The sequence below is a fragment of the Montipora capricornis genome, chromosome 9 (genome assembly GCF_036669925.1).
Source record: "Montipora capricornis isolate CH-2021 chromosome 9, ASM3666992v2, whole genome shotgun sequence".
Taxonomy (NCBI): Eukaryota; Metazoa; Cnidaria; class Anthozoa; order Scleractinia; family Acroporidae; genus Montipora; species Montipora capricornis.
Genome location: NC_090891.1, coordinates 12,688,683 through 12,706,182, shown reverse-complemented (window position 1 = coordinate 12,706,182; position 17,500 = coordinate 12,688,683). Strand labels below are relative to the sequence as shown.

Here is a 17,500-nt window from a genome sequence, read left to right as displayed (position 1 = left end):
GACATCGATAATATTTTAATTTTGGGTAAATCTTCTTTTTTAAGATTGCCTTTGAAAACAGCAGTACCACCGCAATTTTTTAACTCGTCAAAAAAAAGTTTCCATTTACCTAAGTTTGACTCATCAAGATATTTAATGACCCACATGGTTTTAAGTGCTTTGTTAAAAGATTGTATATCTATCATTCTTAGGCCTCCTTGAGAGTAGTCCCCTATCATTATGTCCCGTTTAATCTTGTCGCCCTTTCCATTCCATAAAAAATTGAAAGCTTTATTAATTTCATTTAAAATATATTCCTATGTTGGCAAGGGCGACAGGATATAGACAAGTTGAGAGGCAATCAGGCTCTTTAAAACAGTTATTTTCCCAATTAAGCTTAGTCGTCGGTTTTCCCAACAGCTTAGGCAGTTGGTTATTTTCACCTGCTTTTTAGAAAAGTTTACACCCGTGACGTCTTCTGGGTTAGTTGAAAACCAGACACCTAAAGCTTTTACTTTTTTCTTAACCCATTTAAAGTCTTTTTCTGCACTGAGAATGACCCCACTCCCTTTGTTACATGTAGCTCCTATCCAGAGGACCTCTGTTTTCTTGTCATTTAATTTTAAACCTGAAATTTTCCTGAAATCATCCAGAACCTGCAAAGAGGACGTGAAGGCTTCATTTGAACCATCTAAGATAAGAGTAGTATCATCTGCATATTGGCTGATTTTGATTTCTTGTCCAAAAACCTTAATTCCTTTTATGTTTTGACAGGTCCTTACTTTTTCAGCTAAAATCTCTACGCAAAGGATAAAAAGATATGGTGATAAGGGACATCCCTGCCTGACTCCTCTTTCTAGTTTAAAGAAATTTGAAGACCAGCCATTGTTTAAGACACAGCTTTCAGAGTTATTGTAAAAAGTATTAATGCAGTTCACCAAAGAAGGGCCAAAATTGAAATGTTGAAGCGTTTTTGAATGAAGGCCCATTTCACTGTGTCGAAGGCTTTTTCAAAATCTAAAAAGAGTAGTAAACCTGGAATATTTTTTGTCGCTGCAACTTTATGACGCCATCAATTAGCCTGATATTCTTCATAAATCCAGTTTGATCGTTATTTATCAGCTTTGGAAGAGCTTTCTTAACCCTGTTTGCAATTGCTTTAGCTGCTATCTTATAGTCACAATTAAGTAAAGTAATGGGACGCCAGTTTTTTACCTGGTTGAGTTCTGCATCCTTTTTAGGTATTAATTTGATTATTCCTCTCCTTTGCGACATTGAAAGTTGTCCTTTCTCAAAGCCATAGTTAATTGCATCCAGTAAGTCGTCAGCAATGTCTCGCCAAAAGACTTTATAAAATTCTGCAATGCCATCTGTTCCAGGTGATTTATCAGGGGCCATAGATTTCAATGACTCCAGGCATTCTGGTTTAGTCAGTGGACCTTCACTTTTTTCCTTTTCGTCTGGATCGAAAGTTTTATCCTTAAGGTCGCCGAAGAAATTACCGTCCATCTGAAGGTGCCGAGTATCAATAGTTGACTTACTGTATAGAGGTTTTTATAAAACGTTTCACATTCACTTAAAATCTCTTTGTCCTTCGTTACAAAGACATTTTTTCCAAGTTTTAATTGGCTTATTACACCATTCCTGCAATGTCTTTTCTCAAGATTTAGGAAACATTTTGTGTTTTTTCCCCTTCATTATGCCATCTGCTCTTAGCTCGCAAGCTGTCACCTTTAGTTGTATACTCAATTATTTTCTCTAATTCAGCTTTTTTGACCTCCAGTTCCCTGAAAGCCTTCATCTTTTCTTGATTTTCGGAGCTATTTGTCTGTAACATTTTTTGTAGTATGTTAATATTCTTCTCTAGTTCTTCTTCCGTTCTTGTCATACATTTCTTTTTATTGGCTGCATACTTTAAAGATTGCTCCTGGATTTTCAGTTTAATTACTTCCCACAGCAGGGTCAGGGTTCACGTTGTCATGCTTGTATTCGTCGTGCACATTTTTAATTACCAAGAAAAGAAGTGTTCAATTTCCAATAGCCAGGTCCCTGCTCATTTGAATGGAGTGCTACATTGATTACTATCATAGAGTGGTCTGTTTTAAAACCCATTGTAATGTCAGCTTCTATTACATAGCACATTAAGCTTTGACTTACTAGAAAAAAAATATAGTCTGCAGTGAATTTCCGGGTTTTTTTTGGTGTCATGTGTATCGAAGAATATCAGGATTTAAAACCCGCCACACATCAATAAGATTTAGTTCATCAATGTTTTTGACTGAAATGGTGTGTGTTTTGTAGCGGCCGCCGGGCAAGGTTGAAGTCGCCGCGTAATATTAGATGATCGCATTGAAAATCATCTACGTGGACAAAGAAATCTTGAAAGAATCTAGGTTCGTCATTGTTGGGGGCATATAAGTTTGCCAAGGTGATACATTTATCTTCAGTTTTGATATCGCAAATAATGAATCTGCGGTTTGTGTCTGAGTAGATCCGCAAAATTTCAAATGAGAAGTTGTTGTTAAACAGGATAGCAACACCACCCCTAGCGCTGGAGAGGCAGCTAAAAATTGATTTGAAACCCCATTCTGATTACCACAAAGATGTTGTATTGGTACTGCAGTGCACCTCTTGAAGAAGATGAATATGAAAATTTTTTGTTCTTAGCCAGTTAAATGTTTCTCTTCGTTTCAGTTTGTCTCCCATACCGCGAACATTAAATGAACTTATTTTTATATTCATTTTTGGAATAGTACGGGGTTTTTTTTTTGGGAGCAATGTAACAAAATACTAGCTGAATGTCTTGTCTGTCAACAAAAACAAGATTAAACATACGCCTTACAAAAGGAGTCACTAAAGAAGAAAAAACAGTTACAATACAACACATTAAAATAAGCTATTCCAGGTAAGTTAAGTCCCAGAAGGATTGTGTTTGAAAGGGTACGTTAGCCTTTTAGTAAAAATTTGCATATCATGCAATTCTTGATTCTTTGATGTCTTAACAAAAGGGAAAAAAAGAGAAATGTTGACTTAATATAATTATCTATATTATTTTAAATATTCCAGAATATGGTTGTGGTCCTATCTTTCATTATTGATGATGAGAAAACGCCCAACAACTTTTGCATCTGGAAGTCCTGTGCTTACTCTTGCCTTCATCATAGCTGTAATTAAAGTTTTTCTCTCTAGCTGTATTGCTCTCGCGAAGTCCTCAGTTATATAAGCATCGGGATAGTTATCCGAATTTTTAATCTTACCATGTTTTGCCATATTAAATCTCTATCCTGACAACTAATGAAACGTGCAATGATAGGTCTCCATCTACCCTCTTGCTTTACACCCACTCTGTGCACAGCGTAGAGCTTTATGTCCGAGGTATCGATATCCATTTCGTTCTGAATAACTCTGTGTATTAAAGTCTTGCAATCTTCTTTCTCAATCTCCGTTATGTTGTTGAACCTCAGATTCTCCCGCCTCGTATACAGTTCCAGCTTAATGTTGTTCTCTGTTTCAGCATTCAGTCTATTTTCTAAGACTTCAATTTTCTTGTTCAAAACGTCCCTCCCAGTCTTTATTTCCTTTGAATTGTTTTCGGTCTTCTCTTTTAAAGTGTCCATGTTGTTTTGAGTTTCATGTCGTTTTGAAGTTGGACCTTAATCGCTTCGGTTTCGTTTTTAAAGTCCTTGCGTAGTCTGGTCACTTCCTCACGTAAACTAGCGAAGCCGTCCTCCATAGCCTTTTTTAAGGAGTCGATGGAGCCTTTAAGATCACTCGCCATGGCTTCTTCTTTGTTGGCTGACGAGCTTGATCCCTTTTTTCGCTTATTTCCCATGCAAAGAAAATCGTTCTAACACTAAAAAGTTAAAGCGTTCGATCGAAGAAATGTTAAGACGACATTTGCAATATCTCAGGATCAGGAAACTAGGCATAGAAACCCATTGCGTGCCGACAGTTAGAAAGCACGTCCGTACGGCATGTTGCCGGTCCCAGTTCAAACGCAAAAAAACTGGCTCAATCAGCAGCCGTAAACACTGCTTTGCTTCGGCCCCAGACCTGGGTCTTCTGGAGGTCCCAGAGCAGTGGCCTACATTCCTCCCAGCACACCCAGAATCCCAAAAACTCTCAAAAAACCCTCCTAGTGACCAGACACCACATCTGAACATCCAACCACCAACAGCACAATCTTCATCCACACCCAAGGCATCTTCCTCATTTTCTTTGCTGGAGGAGAGTAGTTGGTGATTTTCTTATCCTCTTTTTGTCACCACCTTTTTATCCCAAGTCACTGAGAAATCGACAAATACCCACTCCTGAGATGCTTGATTCACCACAGTAACAACACAGGACAATTATGTTCTATTTTCTGGGTTGTCTCAATGCTTTTATCCCACCAGATCTCCACATTTCCAATCCACAATATGTGGATGCCATATCATAAATTGGCCTGATTAAGTAATCCAATACTGACAGCATTATCAGAAACTTGTAAATGCAATTTATTATGTAGAATGAGGATGAAATATTGTTGATTGTCATTATTTTGGCTATTTTTCATTAGGTATACGTAAGTAACATTGCAGTTATTTTATATTTCAGACTGTTGCCAATGAATCCTGGGAAAATCACCTGCAAAGAAACAACTCTGTTATTGTGGAGACATTTCATGGTCTTTTTAAATCCACTCTGGTTTGTCCAGACTGCAAGAAGGTTAGTTAAACACAGAATTTTGGTGGGTTAGCTCAGGTTTGACACTTGACTGGAACAATTCCTTAAAGTCTTTTACAGTTTTGATTACAGGCAGTGCTTTTAATTAATTAACCATTCCTTTCTTATAACCCATTGACTCCTACATGTAGGAGTGGGGGGCTGGTCCAGGGGTCAGTGGGTTAAAAAGCATCAGTTGCAGCCCCAAACGAACATGGGAGGCCCTCACACACATTAACTACATGTCATTACATGACTTCTCTATTGGAACGGTACATGTACACTGCAGTCATCAGGTGGTAATCAGTAAAATGAGGGAAACTTAAAGAATTGAGATTATGGACTGTATCTCGCCTTTAAAGGTGAGGAGTCAGTACATTTGACATAATTTTCTATTAGTATTGTTTCATCCTATTGATGTGGATAGGACAACTCCTTTTTCCATCTCACCCAAAAATATATATATTATACAGGAATTTTGATATACAATATGTTTTCTTCACTGATCAAGGTTTCTGTGACATTTGATCCATTCTGCTACCTTTCCCTGCCACTGCCAGTCAAAAAGGAGAGAAGCCTTGATGTGTTTCTTGTTCGAAAAGACCCTTTTCAGAAACCAATCCTGGTAAGCTTGATAACAGTGTGAGAATCCGTACCATGTCAAGGCATTAGTCCTTTCTCTCCTTCTCTGCTTTAGAACTTAGTTTGTAAGCATCAAGTATAAAGATAATATTTCTCATTACAAGTAACGTTCTTCATAACATACTGTCCACCAACCGACTCCTCAAAGTGGCATTAGGACAATGAAATACTTCAATTTCACCAGTGCTTGAAATTAGCAGTCGTCCGGTTATCTGAGATGACCAGAGAGTTTACATGACGACCAGTTTTTGGTAAAATAAAAAGTGTGCTTGACCATTAGAAAATCAAGGCTCGTGTGAGCCAGCCTATGGTTGAATTTGAGTAGGTCTCCTATGCATGAGTTTTAATTATTTTTCCAAACTATCTTAATTATTGATAATTGTTATAGATCTGTAGTTGAGTGTTCTTGATTTTCTCCCTGTATTTTTTTATTTATGTATTTATTTTGTTTATTTATTAATTATTATAAATTTTTGCTTATTAATACCATACATAATGTATTTATTTTACTCTCTGCTGCCTCAATTAGCCGTTTATGCTATTTGCCGTGTGATAGTTTATTATTATAACCATCTGAAATTATATTTCATTTAATAATGTTAACTACAACAAAAATTCTAACTAGCTGTTAAGGTGATTCCCTAGTATTTCACTGCGCATCCTGTTCTGCGCATAACACAGCGTAGGCCACATTCATATTCAGGCATGGCTAAGAGGCTTCATGGTAATGGTAATGAATTTATATAGCGCATTTTCTATTAACATATTCATAATTCATATTCAATTAACAAGGGATCTATGGGTGAGATCGGATATAGCATACAATGTATATAGGCGCCGCCGGGAACCGCTATTAGTCCATCAGCGATCTCACCCAGCACATGAATGAGTGAATTGAGCCTGGCCACAACACCGGGAGCTGCATACCCTACTCTTTACGAATACAGTACTGTGCAAAAGTAATGCAAGTGATTTTCGAGGAAATTTCGTTTGAAACGATATTTCGCTGATTTTTCGCCGCAATTTTGCAACGCCTATTGTTTCAATCGGTGTGATTTTTCGAACGATAATTCACTCTCCCCGAAAATGCGCGGCGAATTTTCGAGCGATTGTTCGCTCTTCCCGAAAATGCTCTGCGAATTCAACAAGTTCATACAACAGTTATCAAAATATATTTCATGTAAATTACATGACGATCGATGGGATGAATTACGTGATTAACTTTGCTCAATACGCTGTCGAACTTCGTCTCTGTGCTTAGCGAAATTTCGCGTACTTAATGGCGAAAGAGTGTTATTGATCACGAATTTTCGGTGAGGTGTTGAAAACCCAACGAAATTTCCCCTATTGTTAAAGCGAATTATCGCTTGAAACACATCGAATTTTCCCTCGAATTTTCGCGGAATTTTTCGATGAAAATTCGCACCTTTCACTTGCATTACTTTTGCACAGTACTGTAGTGTGTGGGTTCTTTTACGTCCCACTGGGTTGTGAACATTGAAGGCTTGTGAGACGGCGCCTACAGTTTATAGTCCTTATCCGAGAAGACTTGAAAGTCTTAGCCATTTGCAGATTTAGTTACACTTTCCCCTCAGTTATTTTAAGACCCCAGTGTTGGTCCTGCCGGAGTCAAACTCACAACCTCCCACATGGCAGCCCGACGCTCAACCAACTGAGCCACCGGTGCTTGGTGGCTCAGTATGTATGTATGTATGGTGTCAAATTTCATGGCTCAATGTTTGAATTTAATCGTAAAGATTAAGAAAGAAAGCTATGTGTGAATATTGATATATTGAACGTGGCCAAAAACAGACCAAAATGCCGACCTTTCTTGCGGGAAAGCTCGCGAGAAAGAAGAATGGCTGTTTTCAGAGCACAGCAGTAAAGAACAAAACAAGAAACTTTTTAGACTCTTACAAAACAAAAAGTAGAGTGATAGCCTTGATGATACCAAAGTGTCATTTCAGTCTGAGAGTGAAAGTGAAACTGTGCTATCAGGGAGGCGTGTTGTTTAGGGGTCGAGCTTGGTTTGCTTTCTGTTTTCTCCTAAACGAGGTTGGTGGCCTAACTTTTTTTTGGCATAATTTTAATCTCTTACTCCTCCTGTTTGTGCTGTGAAAAAATTACGTCAGAAAAAAAAGTTACAGGGAAAATAGTATTTGCAGCCATCACCCGTGGACACAAAATTGTCTCCTCGAGATCAATCACCCGAGGAATATTTGTGGTTAGTGCCTTTTCAAGACGTGTGCCTGTGCCATAAAACAAACATGAAATTATTCCTTTTGAACAATGCAATACACCTGTTTTGTTATTTAAAGAATTAAGTCAAAGCTGTGCTTCCTGTTCCTGCAAAACGTAGCGTGAACCGATGGAACAAACTTGTCTTTGATAGATGAAGTAGCGCTGATTAATTGAGTAACTTGAGCAAGCTATATCTCCCAAACAAGCTTGGTGACCTATTTTTGTAATTGCACATTTTGAGTCGCCAGAATGTAGGGAACAATCAAGAAAAGTTTAGAGAAAATCTTACGACAGCTTCTATTACTAAGGAATCACCTTAACTTGAACTTGAACTTGAATAAACTTGAAACTTGAACTTGGTGTGCGTGCAGCCATTACCTGAGTTGACTGGAGTTACCGGTATGCACAGAGGGAGTACAGTGGGTTTTTTTTTTTCATGATAGAGGTGAGATCATCAGACAAATACATGGAGATTGCACTGGAATGCATTGCCATTGATAAATGAACTTGCCATTCAATACTTACAATGTACAACCGCAGTTATTTACAAGTTATAATCTCTTTTGGTATTGAATTCTTATCTCTTGAGCAATATGGTACTACTGAAGTTTACTTTGTGTTAAGATAACATTTTTTCATCACAGTGAAGAGCCAACAATAATTGTGTTGAAATGCTATAGTCCAACCTTTACAGGGATTCAATTTTGTAAGATTGTAACAGGTTTTGTTGTGAGGCTTTTGAAATAGGAACAGCCTTGATTTTTTTTTATATTTTGAGCACTGTTTCATTGAGCTATAAATGATTAACCTTAAGATGTTCCTCGTAGTTTCTAATCAAAAGACTCAGAGGAACCCTTTGTTTTTTTCTTTTCACAGTATAAATTAACTGTGCCTAAGATGGGGAATATTGCTGACTTACTTGATGTGTTGTCAAAAGAGAGCAGAATTCCTAAAGAAAAGGTACATTTTTTATCATTTAAACACACGAGGCAATGAACATACACATGTACTTTTTAAAGGGTTATAATAGTTTAATATTTTGCAAATACCATACTCAGTGCAAAACTTGATAGTTAAAGCTCACTCTTTATGACCAAATTTGGTCTGGTTTTCATTTTGGTGGGAAGGCATTTTTCAGAAGCACTGTGTTTTGTGCAGTCGTGTAGTTGGCTGATCTTGACAAGAGGATTGCAACAAAAGCAGTGAACCGTCATTAGTCTTGTGAAACAAGAGCAGTCATTGAATTTGTCCAGTTTTGATTATTTCAGAAGTAGCCAGGAGGCAGCTCGCCAAAAAACGATTTCCGGTAAACATTTTAAGTATAAGCAGGCAACATAGCTTAAAATCTTCGTCTTGCCATCCTGATTAAGAATTGTGCTGTTGCCCACTCATAATGTTATGATATCTGTCATTAAGCGGGTTTTTGTGGTAGTGCACCGGGTTGTACGAGTGTAAGAGTGTAAGTCTTTGGTGACAATAGGCCCGCAGTGCGTACATAACTCACGAACATAAAAAATAGAATTTTCTGTCCTATGTTTCTGACGAGTCATATATTTTGTGGTCACCCTTCCAAATACTAACCCCGCTTGACAGGGTTAACTTTAGTGACCTTTTGTCTTAGAAGCTGTCAGAAGCTCTGAGTGCACGGTTGACCCTGTGGTGAAAAACAAGTTGTAAGGGAACTTGGACATGATCAGCATATCAGCCTCAAAGCCAATGTTTCTCCATTCCCTTTTATTGTCTTCAATCTTTCTGGGTTTAGTATTTTACTAGTAACCACATGTCTTGTCAGGGGGCTATTTAGCTAACACATCTACCTTTGCACTATAATGATATACAGCACAAAAACAAAATCGTGAACTATTTGAGCTACATTTTACGCAAAGATAACTTGAATCTCCTGGAAGACAAAACGCAGCTCAGTTGACAATAATACAGCTCTGTGTTACTGTACCACCACACGTTCGCAATGAAAATTCTCCTGCAGCCTGAAAATGAGGCTGAACTGTAACATTTATATAAAGCCAATAAAAAGTGTACAATACGATGGGGAAATAGCTGAATCTTTGCTACTTGACGTTTAGAGCTCGGTAGACAGTAGTGTGAGAGATAAAATGCGTCATGTGACCAGTTATGACGAGTCTCGTGGCTTTCTAATAAAATCAATTTTAAAGCATGAAAGATGCTGTATTCACACTTTCCTTAAAGACAGTTTTCAACTTACTGACGTTTCTCATTTCGATTTACACATCCAACAAAAACACAAAAATGCAATACAACTGTAGGTGATCAGCTATGATGGGTCACGTGATGTAATGAGATCATTCTATTTTCATTCATTCTATTACGTTTCCAACCTATGTAACATTTCCCATGAATTACGATTTCTCATGTAAAAAGACTGAACTTTCTTCTATTTGGACGCACAGTTTAAGCTAGAAATACAAGGTTATAAACCATAAGCAAAGTATCTTATATTACACAAGACCACCATGTGACTTCCACCTTATCAAAGTTATAGGTCATGCTTCGTTCACCTCTGCTGCAGTGGTCCTGTCGTTTCTGCACCTGTCACTACATTTACATGCCTTGGAACAGCAAAGAGATAGTTGAAGACAAGTGCAGCGTCGGTTTATATAGCATCCATCTTCTTCTCACACCATTAACTATGGCTTCAGAAGGCCTTCACTGTAGTACCATCTGCTCTCTTAAGGCTTTGGGAGAGAAGGACATTGTTCTAGCGCTTTATTCCATACCATGGTCTGAAAGTTTGCTGGCTGTATGTAACGCCTTTGTCTTGATGTACCCGCAAACATCCACATTTCTTGACAAAGCTGCTCTCGGTGTACCAAAAGGAGGACAAGAACGTCTGTATCACGACACAAAATCTTGACTTGCTTGTACCCTCTTACTGCTGCGTCTGGGGCATGCAGTTCTATTGTAGTGTCTGCCTCCTCATGATCTGATGCAAGCTCTCTTATATCTTGTCATGATGTGTCAGATGACCACATATTCAGGGTATCCTTGAAGCCTCCATTGATCACCAGCTCTCGCCCAGGAGGCGCACTGTAACTCTCCCTGATTTCAGTCGAGAGCAAACGAGCTACAATCTTGGTCATAAATAGTTGTAACACTTCGCTTGAACAGCAAGTGAAGTGCACCAAAGTAAAGTAAAGTAAAGTGGTGCATTTATATAGCGCCCTTATCACTAACGTCTCAAAGGCGCTTTACAATGATCAATTTACCCCCAGCGGACTGGAAGCATATACAGGCGCAAATAGCAGCCGCTTCTAAGCAGTCCATGCATGCTGGTACTCATTTTACCGACCTCAGAAGGATGGAAAGCTGAGTGAACTTTAGCGGGAAGGAAGGTCGCCAAATATTCCAGTCTTGGCAGAACTGGGAATGGAACCTGGGACCTCAGGGTTGGAAGGCAGACATCTTACCACTGCGCCAACCCCTCCGTATGTTAAGCTGTTAATAACGTACCCCTCCTCCTCCCTCCAATCAATGTTGCATTTACCTGTTGGTTTTTGCACTCCGACCCATTAGTCCAAATCTAATTGAAAAAAAGTAGAGGAAAATACCGCATCTTGCATTTGAAAGGGTCACCGAATTGAGGCAAAACGTTTCTTTTAAGTCCTCTGACATATATTTATAACTCATTTTGCAACCCGACCAGTGCAACCTTCGCAGGATAGGTACAAAAGCGGCGGAAGTCGTATTTCTAAATTATCATCTTGTGGCATGGTTTGATGTTACTATTGAAATGTCATGAGGTTCACCTGCGAGCACCCAAGACCATTGCATATGCGGGTATACGCCTATGATATGCCTATCTTCTGTACCGCTGAGGGGGAACGTTCCTTTGTCTGTGCAGGTGTAATGATAAAAAAGACTGGAATGATGGGTGTTTGTTTGCGAGTGTTTGTTTTCCTGAACTAGTCTATCCCCAGTCGTAAACTCTGCTCCTGTTTGGGTTACACGGGATTGTTTATTTATTTATTTATTTACTGATTAAGTATGAATACATACATGGTGGAATCAACAATAGGTTAACCACCATTTTACCCTCCCATTCATGATACACCACAGAAGACAGACCACAACACCGGGAACTACATGCCCTACTCTTTGGAAGTGTGCGGGTTCTTTTACGTCCCACAGGATTACGAACATTGAAGGGTTGTGAGACGGAACCTCCGGCTTATCGTCCTTGTTCAAGAAGACTAGAGAGTCTAACTATTTGCAGATGTAATTACAAAGGCAGCACTTTCTCCTCAGTTATTTAAAGACCCTGAGTGTTGGTCCGGCTGGAGTTGAACTCACAACCTCCCACGTGACATCCTGGTGCTCAACCAAGTGAGCCACCGGTGTACCATTGACGGATCGCCATCCTTTTTATCTTAATTTTGGCATTATGTTTTGAGAAAACTAGGAAGTTTAATCGTTCTAAACTAGTAGTTTCTACTACTTGTAAGCACAATTAGTAGAAATCGCAACAGGGCCTTTCTTATGCCTATTTGCAACGGTACACCACAGTGATCCGTTCATTGCTAAATAGTTTCAGTAGACTGTAATTAATTTACTGACAAGGGATCACCATGGTGTACCGTTGAGATTTTGAAGGAAAAAAGGGCTGCCAATGGCTTGAAAATTTTCCTATTGCTAAGTTGTGTTCTAGTGCTTATTTTCTAGTAAACAATGGGGCAAAGAAGACTGATTTAAAAGGAGCATGAATACTTTTGGAAAAAACGGTGATGATGTACCGTGATCACAATGGTGCTGTTGTCTACAAGTCAATGGGTGGAGTCTTTTATGTAAGGGAATATACCGGTAAATATAACTTTCTCTTTGCAGAGCTATAATTTCAATACATATTGAAAGGCAAGACAACAAGGCAATTGATTGTTAAGTAAAATAAAGTACAAAGACAAATTGTTTAAAATAGTACTTGCAATGCAACCTTATGATGAAACCAACAACCTTTTTTCTACATACTCCACCGGTGTAAGAGTGTACTTACACACCAAAAAGAGAAAATTTACTGTTGTACACTATAGAGCTGAAAACGAGTTAAAGTAATAACTAATACTTGATACCACCACCACTCTTTTCGGATGATTATGTCACAGTGTCTATTCTTTTACAGGCAATAGTCCCGTCTCTTTTTTTGCAGGAATCTGACACAGCGAATGAGGTGCCTTCTCAGTCTATTACTTAGCTTGAACTTACGCCCTCTTTTTCAGGAAGTTTTCGAACACGCGGGAGTGGTCCTATTTTCTTTGGAAATTCTTTCAACCATTGCTGTTGAAATATCACAAAAATCAGTGGCTTAACGATTGGAAAGTCCTTCAATTTAAGGTGGCTTCAGTAAAAAGCTCTTGGTAGTGTGACGTTTAATATCGAAACAGGGTTCAATGAAAGGCCATTACCCTTGTGCAGCTTTTCGTCCGTAAATTTACAAGATATCTCAGTTTCCTTTTAGCAACAAGTCAACTCTTTCTATGAATTTTGAAAGTAACTAAACATACTTCGACATATTTTAATTGCGAAACTCCCATGAAAGTAACCGCTACAGAACACATTAGTAATGACGCTTTTTGTTATCTGAATTGCGTCATTCAACACCCAGACAATCTCAGTCATAAATAGTTGTAACACTTCGCTTGAACAGCAAGTGAAGCGCATCAAAGCTGTTAATAACATACCCCTCCTCCTCCCTCCAATCAGTGTTGCATCTAGGGTATCAAGTGACTTTCAGACTCGAGCAAGCTCGCTTTGAAGCAACATTCACATCTACATCACGACGGGATTCCAAGGCTAATATAACCCTTCTCAAGAGATCTTTGTCTGTTTTCATAGCGATGGTCTTGCTCTTATCAACTGACACTGGTACAGTGTAGTGTCTCAAAGCTTTTCATCTTCTGTTGCTTTAGGGTGTCATGGAACTTTGTGTCTTTCTTGATTAGCCTGGTTTCAACGAACTCCTTGATGACTTTCTTACCAATTTCCTCAACGCCAAGTAGATCTTGTTTAATGGCGTTACTTGCCACATCTCCAGTGGTAACTACAACTAAGGCAGACGTACATCGGAAGACCTCCTATTTCGTAAACTGCGCCTCCAGCTTAGCTACATCCTCAGCATCTTGTCGCATTCTGGCTTTTCCCAGATCTTTGGCACTAGTACATTCTCTTACTAAGACGTTAAACATCTCTTTGGTGTCTTCTGACAGCTTGATGCGCTTATTGTGGGTAAGACACCAGCGATCTCGAGCCGAGTCTGTCCTTTCCAGGTTTGTTTACATGCTCCAGTGCTTAGTCGTCTGGAATTTGATTCAAGGTGCTGGCCGTCTTCTCTGTGACCGTTGCCATTCTCAAATGCCTGCTGGACCTCAGGGGCAGTCTGCGGAAGCATCTTCATGTCTGCAAGGAATATGAGTCCCCATCTAGTGTAATTCAAGTGGTCGAAAGCCGCAAAATAGGGTAGCGTTTCAGAGAATGAAGAGAGGTACAGATCCCACTTCCCAGATCGCACGCATAAACCTCTGTAAGATGGACACCAGTTTCATGTATTGTTTCCAGTAACAGAATGTGGGGTTGTCATCATGTGTGGCATCAAAAGCTTTGATGATATGTGCAGCTTGTCCAACTTCATTAACAAGCTCACTGGTAGTTAAGGCATCTACTAATGCATCATCGTCGTTCCCAGTTGTAAACTCGGTGGCCAATGTGTCCTGTCTTTCGCCCACTTCATTAACATGGACCACAAAACCCTCCACAGTGCTTCATAACTTAGCTTGTGAGCACGTATTACTCGATTCCACAACTTTCCTTTAAAGGGGAACTCCGGTGTAAAAATGAACTTTTTTCAGAGAAAAGGGCAGTTACGGAGGGTTCCATTTTGACTACCTGTTTAGTTTTCTTGTTGTTTAGTTTTCTTGTCCTTCGTCCCCTATATATTTTGGCTAAAGAGGAGCAGAAAATCGAGTTTAGATTTCCGCCATCTTGGACGCTTTTTGAGCGGCGTTGTATTGACCAGCAGTTGGCTGTGACATCATATCGTCAAAGTTTAGCGGGAGTTTTGATGTTTTCTTCTCTGCGGCACCTTGTCTTCGTACGTTCGTGTACTTTAAAATTTTTAAGGCGCTAATTTTCTGACAATTGTCTAGTTACATTTACATCCTAGCTCAATATGGTAAACTGCTGTGTTCCTGGATGTATTAATTACTCAGCCAAAAGCAACGGCATTAGTTACTATAAGTTGCCTCGAGATAGTCAGCGGCAGAAAGCATGGCTGGAACGGATAAGAAGGACTAATATGCCTCCACTTGAGAACTGCTATGTTTGTAGCGAGCATTTTTCAGCAGAAAGTTTTGAAGTCAATTTACATGCGGAGATCACTGGAGTAAAGTGCAAACGGAGACTGAAGGAGGATGCTATACCAATGGAGTTCTGCTTTCATCCTCCGGCGAAGAGGCAGAGGCTGTCTAGCAAAAATTGTCTTCGACGTCGAAGCCACGAAGAAGTTAGTGTATTTTGTTTATCGTTCTTCTTCAAGAATAGTTATTTCAATCATTCAGTACAAAGTAAAGCATTCGTATGCGACTTACCGCTACTAAAATACCACTATCTTCCGCTATCTTTTGAATGCGTTAAAGCTCTTAATTTAGTTATAGCAAGCTGGCTTCCACATTACTTTAAGACGTGTGACAATTGAAATAAAAACGGGGCATGAAACATGCGCCTTAACTGTTATTATGTTGATGCAGAGACGAAAGAAAAATAGAAATACATTGATGGACTGTATTTCTATGTATATTTTGTTTAAACAAATAAATCGATCAAAATGCCGAAATTAAGTTGGAGGTATTATTATTATTTCGTTTCCCACATACACCCGAAGTGTGAATTACACGCAATTAACTGCTTGTTGTATCTGGGTATATTGAATGCATCACAAGCACTTATTTATACTCATCGAGGAATCCTTTCGCTCTACTACAGGCAGTTACAGAACTGTTGAAACTGATAATGGTCTGAGTACTCCTGCCCAAAGTACACTCACTCAGGCACAAGAGTCTGAATCAAACATGGAATTACTGGAATACATTGCCCCTCACAATGCTCCACCTTCAGTTTCAAGGTTTTAGGAGTGCCGATCGCTGTCTGACACAGCAACTCAATGCTTTTTTGATCCCATCATACTTGTCAGTGTTGATGTACCCACTACAGTGGCTTCAGATAATTCAAGTAATGGAAGTTCTCAAGTAAAAACTCAAGCAAGTTTCACTATTCAATGTCTGTCCCCGTGGTGTACCCTACCTATGGTGTTAATGAAGATTCACTTACCCCTTATACAGAAATTGAAGTTGACCCGCCTGTTGAAAATAACATTGACAATGACTTTAATGACAAGGAAGTCTATAATGATGACTTTGATGATGAGTATAAGGACCCAAACTGGAACTTACCAAAAGGCAAGAAAATCCTGCTCTCTGATGGAAACCAGTCCTCTGAGGGAGAATCAGAAGGTGAACTAGAACCTTCTGACACAGATAAAAAGCATCTTGTTTTTAGCAACTGTTTAGAGCAGTTGCTAAACGGTTAGCAGGTGTGTACCACTCAGAAACTACTGTCTTCTGTAGTTCAGCTTCTGGTTTCTTGTTGTCGAACAACAAATTGGTTAGCTCATGAAGTTCTGATGGCACTTTTAGATCCAGTTGCCTTTCTGACTTAGGAGACAGTTCGATATCCATTGCTGGTTCTTCTTCCTCTTTGCAACGAAAGGCGGCAACCTGCGTCGCATGGAATGTGCCCATCCCACTGAGTGTCTCTTCGTAATGTCTATGTTATCTACAGCAGAGCGAGTGTAGCCTGCAGGATCTGTGGTTCTAGTGAAGTTACCAGGAACCAACATGTTACCGCTTTCCTTGTACCTTTCAAGGGCATCATTTGCGATGGTATTGTCCATTCTGAGGACAGTGTCATAATTAACCGAATAGCCGGCAGTGTGCAAAAGCTGTACCAGTTGTTTTGATCTAGTTGCCTGGTGAACGGTAAGGCCTATTCCAATATGCTTAGGAGTTAACTTGTGCCCTCTAGAAGAAAGAAATATTATATCTTGGCATATACTCTGAATACGCGATACGTTCACGTGATAGTGCAATTCTTGAAACTCTTCTTGATAGCCAGCTAGTGCACAACGGTGATATCAACATGAAGAGACTCTCTGGAACAATTTCCTCTGCACTTGCCTTGCTGATTTTTCCAATACAAGCATGGTTCGGCGAGACCTTGATGTCATGATGCACTTTAACTGCCACGCGGTACAGCCAACTCAACAACTCTGCATCCAGATCAACATCCTCTGTGGCATTGCCATTGAGATCGTCATAGTCTGATTCATTCATAGGAGTTGTTAGCAGAGAATGCAGAGCAGCTTCCTCTAGATTTGCATAGACTATTAAGTCAGGCTCGGAGGGGTTTAACGACAGGACAAACGCGATATCTTCACCAAGAAAAGCCTGAATCCTTTCTTTAAGTCTTTTGCTCCTGTAATCCCCATGCGAGAGTTGATACTTTTCTTCAAGTTGGCGAGAAAAATATGTTCAAACAGCTTTGAGGGACAAAATATGGCCTTGAGAAAGCCTCTCCCTAAGCAAATTCATTACCTCCTCGAAACATCTATTGCCATCATCAGTTTTACTACACAGTGCATTTCTTTCCGTGTTTGTTAGGAAGCGCATCTAGTAATTGAGATGATATTTTCCTTTGGCAGCTATTAAATCACTACATGTCATTCCGGCTAGCCTACAGCTCAACCCTCTATCACTTGCTACATTCAAAAGAATTTTTTGTAATGTTTAAAAAGTCTGAACTTGCTTAAAGGCGACTTTTTTCACGTCAGTCTGGCAAAAGATACATTTTACTC

The 17,500-nt window shown here is 39.4% G+C and overlaps 1 protein-coding gene across 7 annotated transcripts in view; it reads left to right on the top strand.

Annotated features, from left to right (window-relative positions):
- LOC138017033 (ubiquitin carboxyl-terminal hydrolase 15-like) overlaps nt 1-17,500 on the top strand; it is a 167,775-nt gene that overhangs the window by 97,753 nt on the left and 52,522 nt on the right. For all 7 annotated transcript variants that reach the window (XM_068864243.1, XM_068864241.1, XM_068864242.1 and 4 more), the window contains 3 exons: nt 4,576-4,686; nt 5,195-5,308; nt 8,443-8,526. In XM_068864243.1, coding sequence (XP_068720344.1) covers nt 4,576-4,686; nt 5,195-5,308; nt 8,443-8,526 — 309 coding nt within the window. The remainder of the gene's footprint in view (nt 1-4,575; nt 4,687-5,194; nt 5,309-8,442; nt 8,527-17,500) is intronic.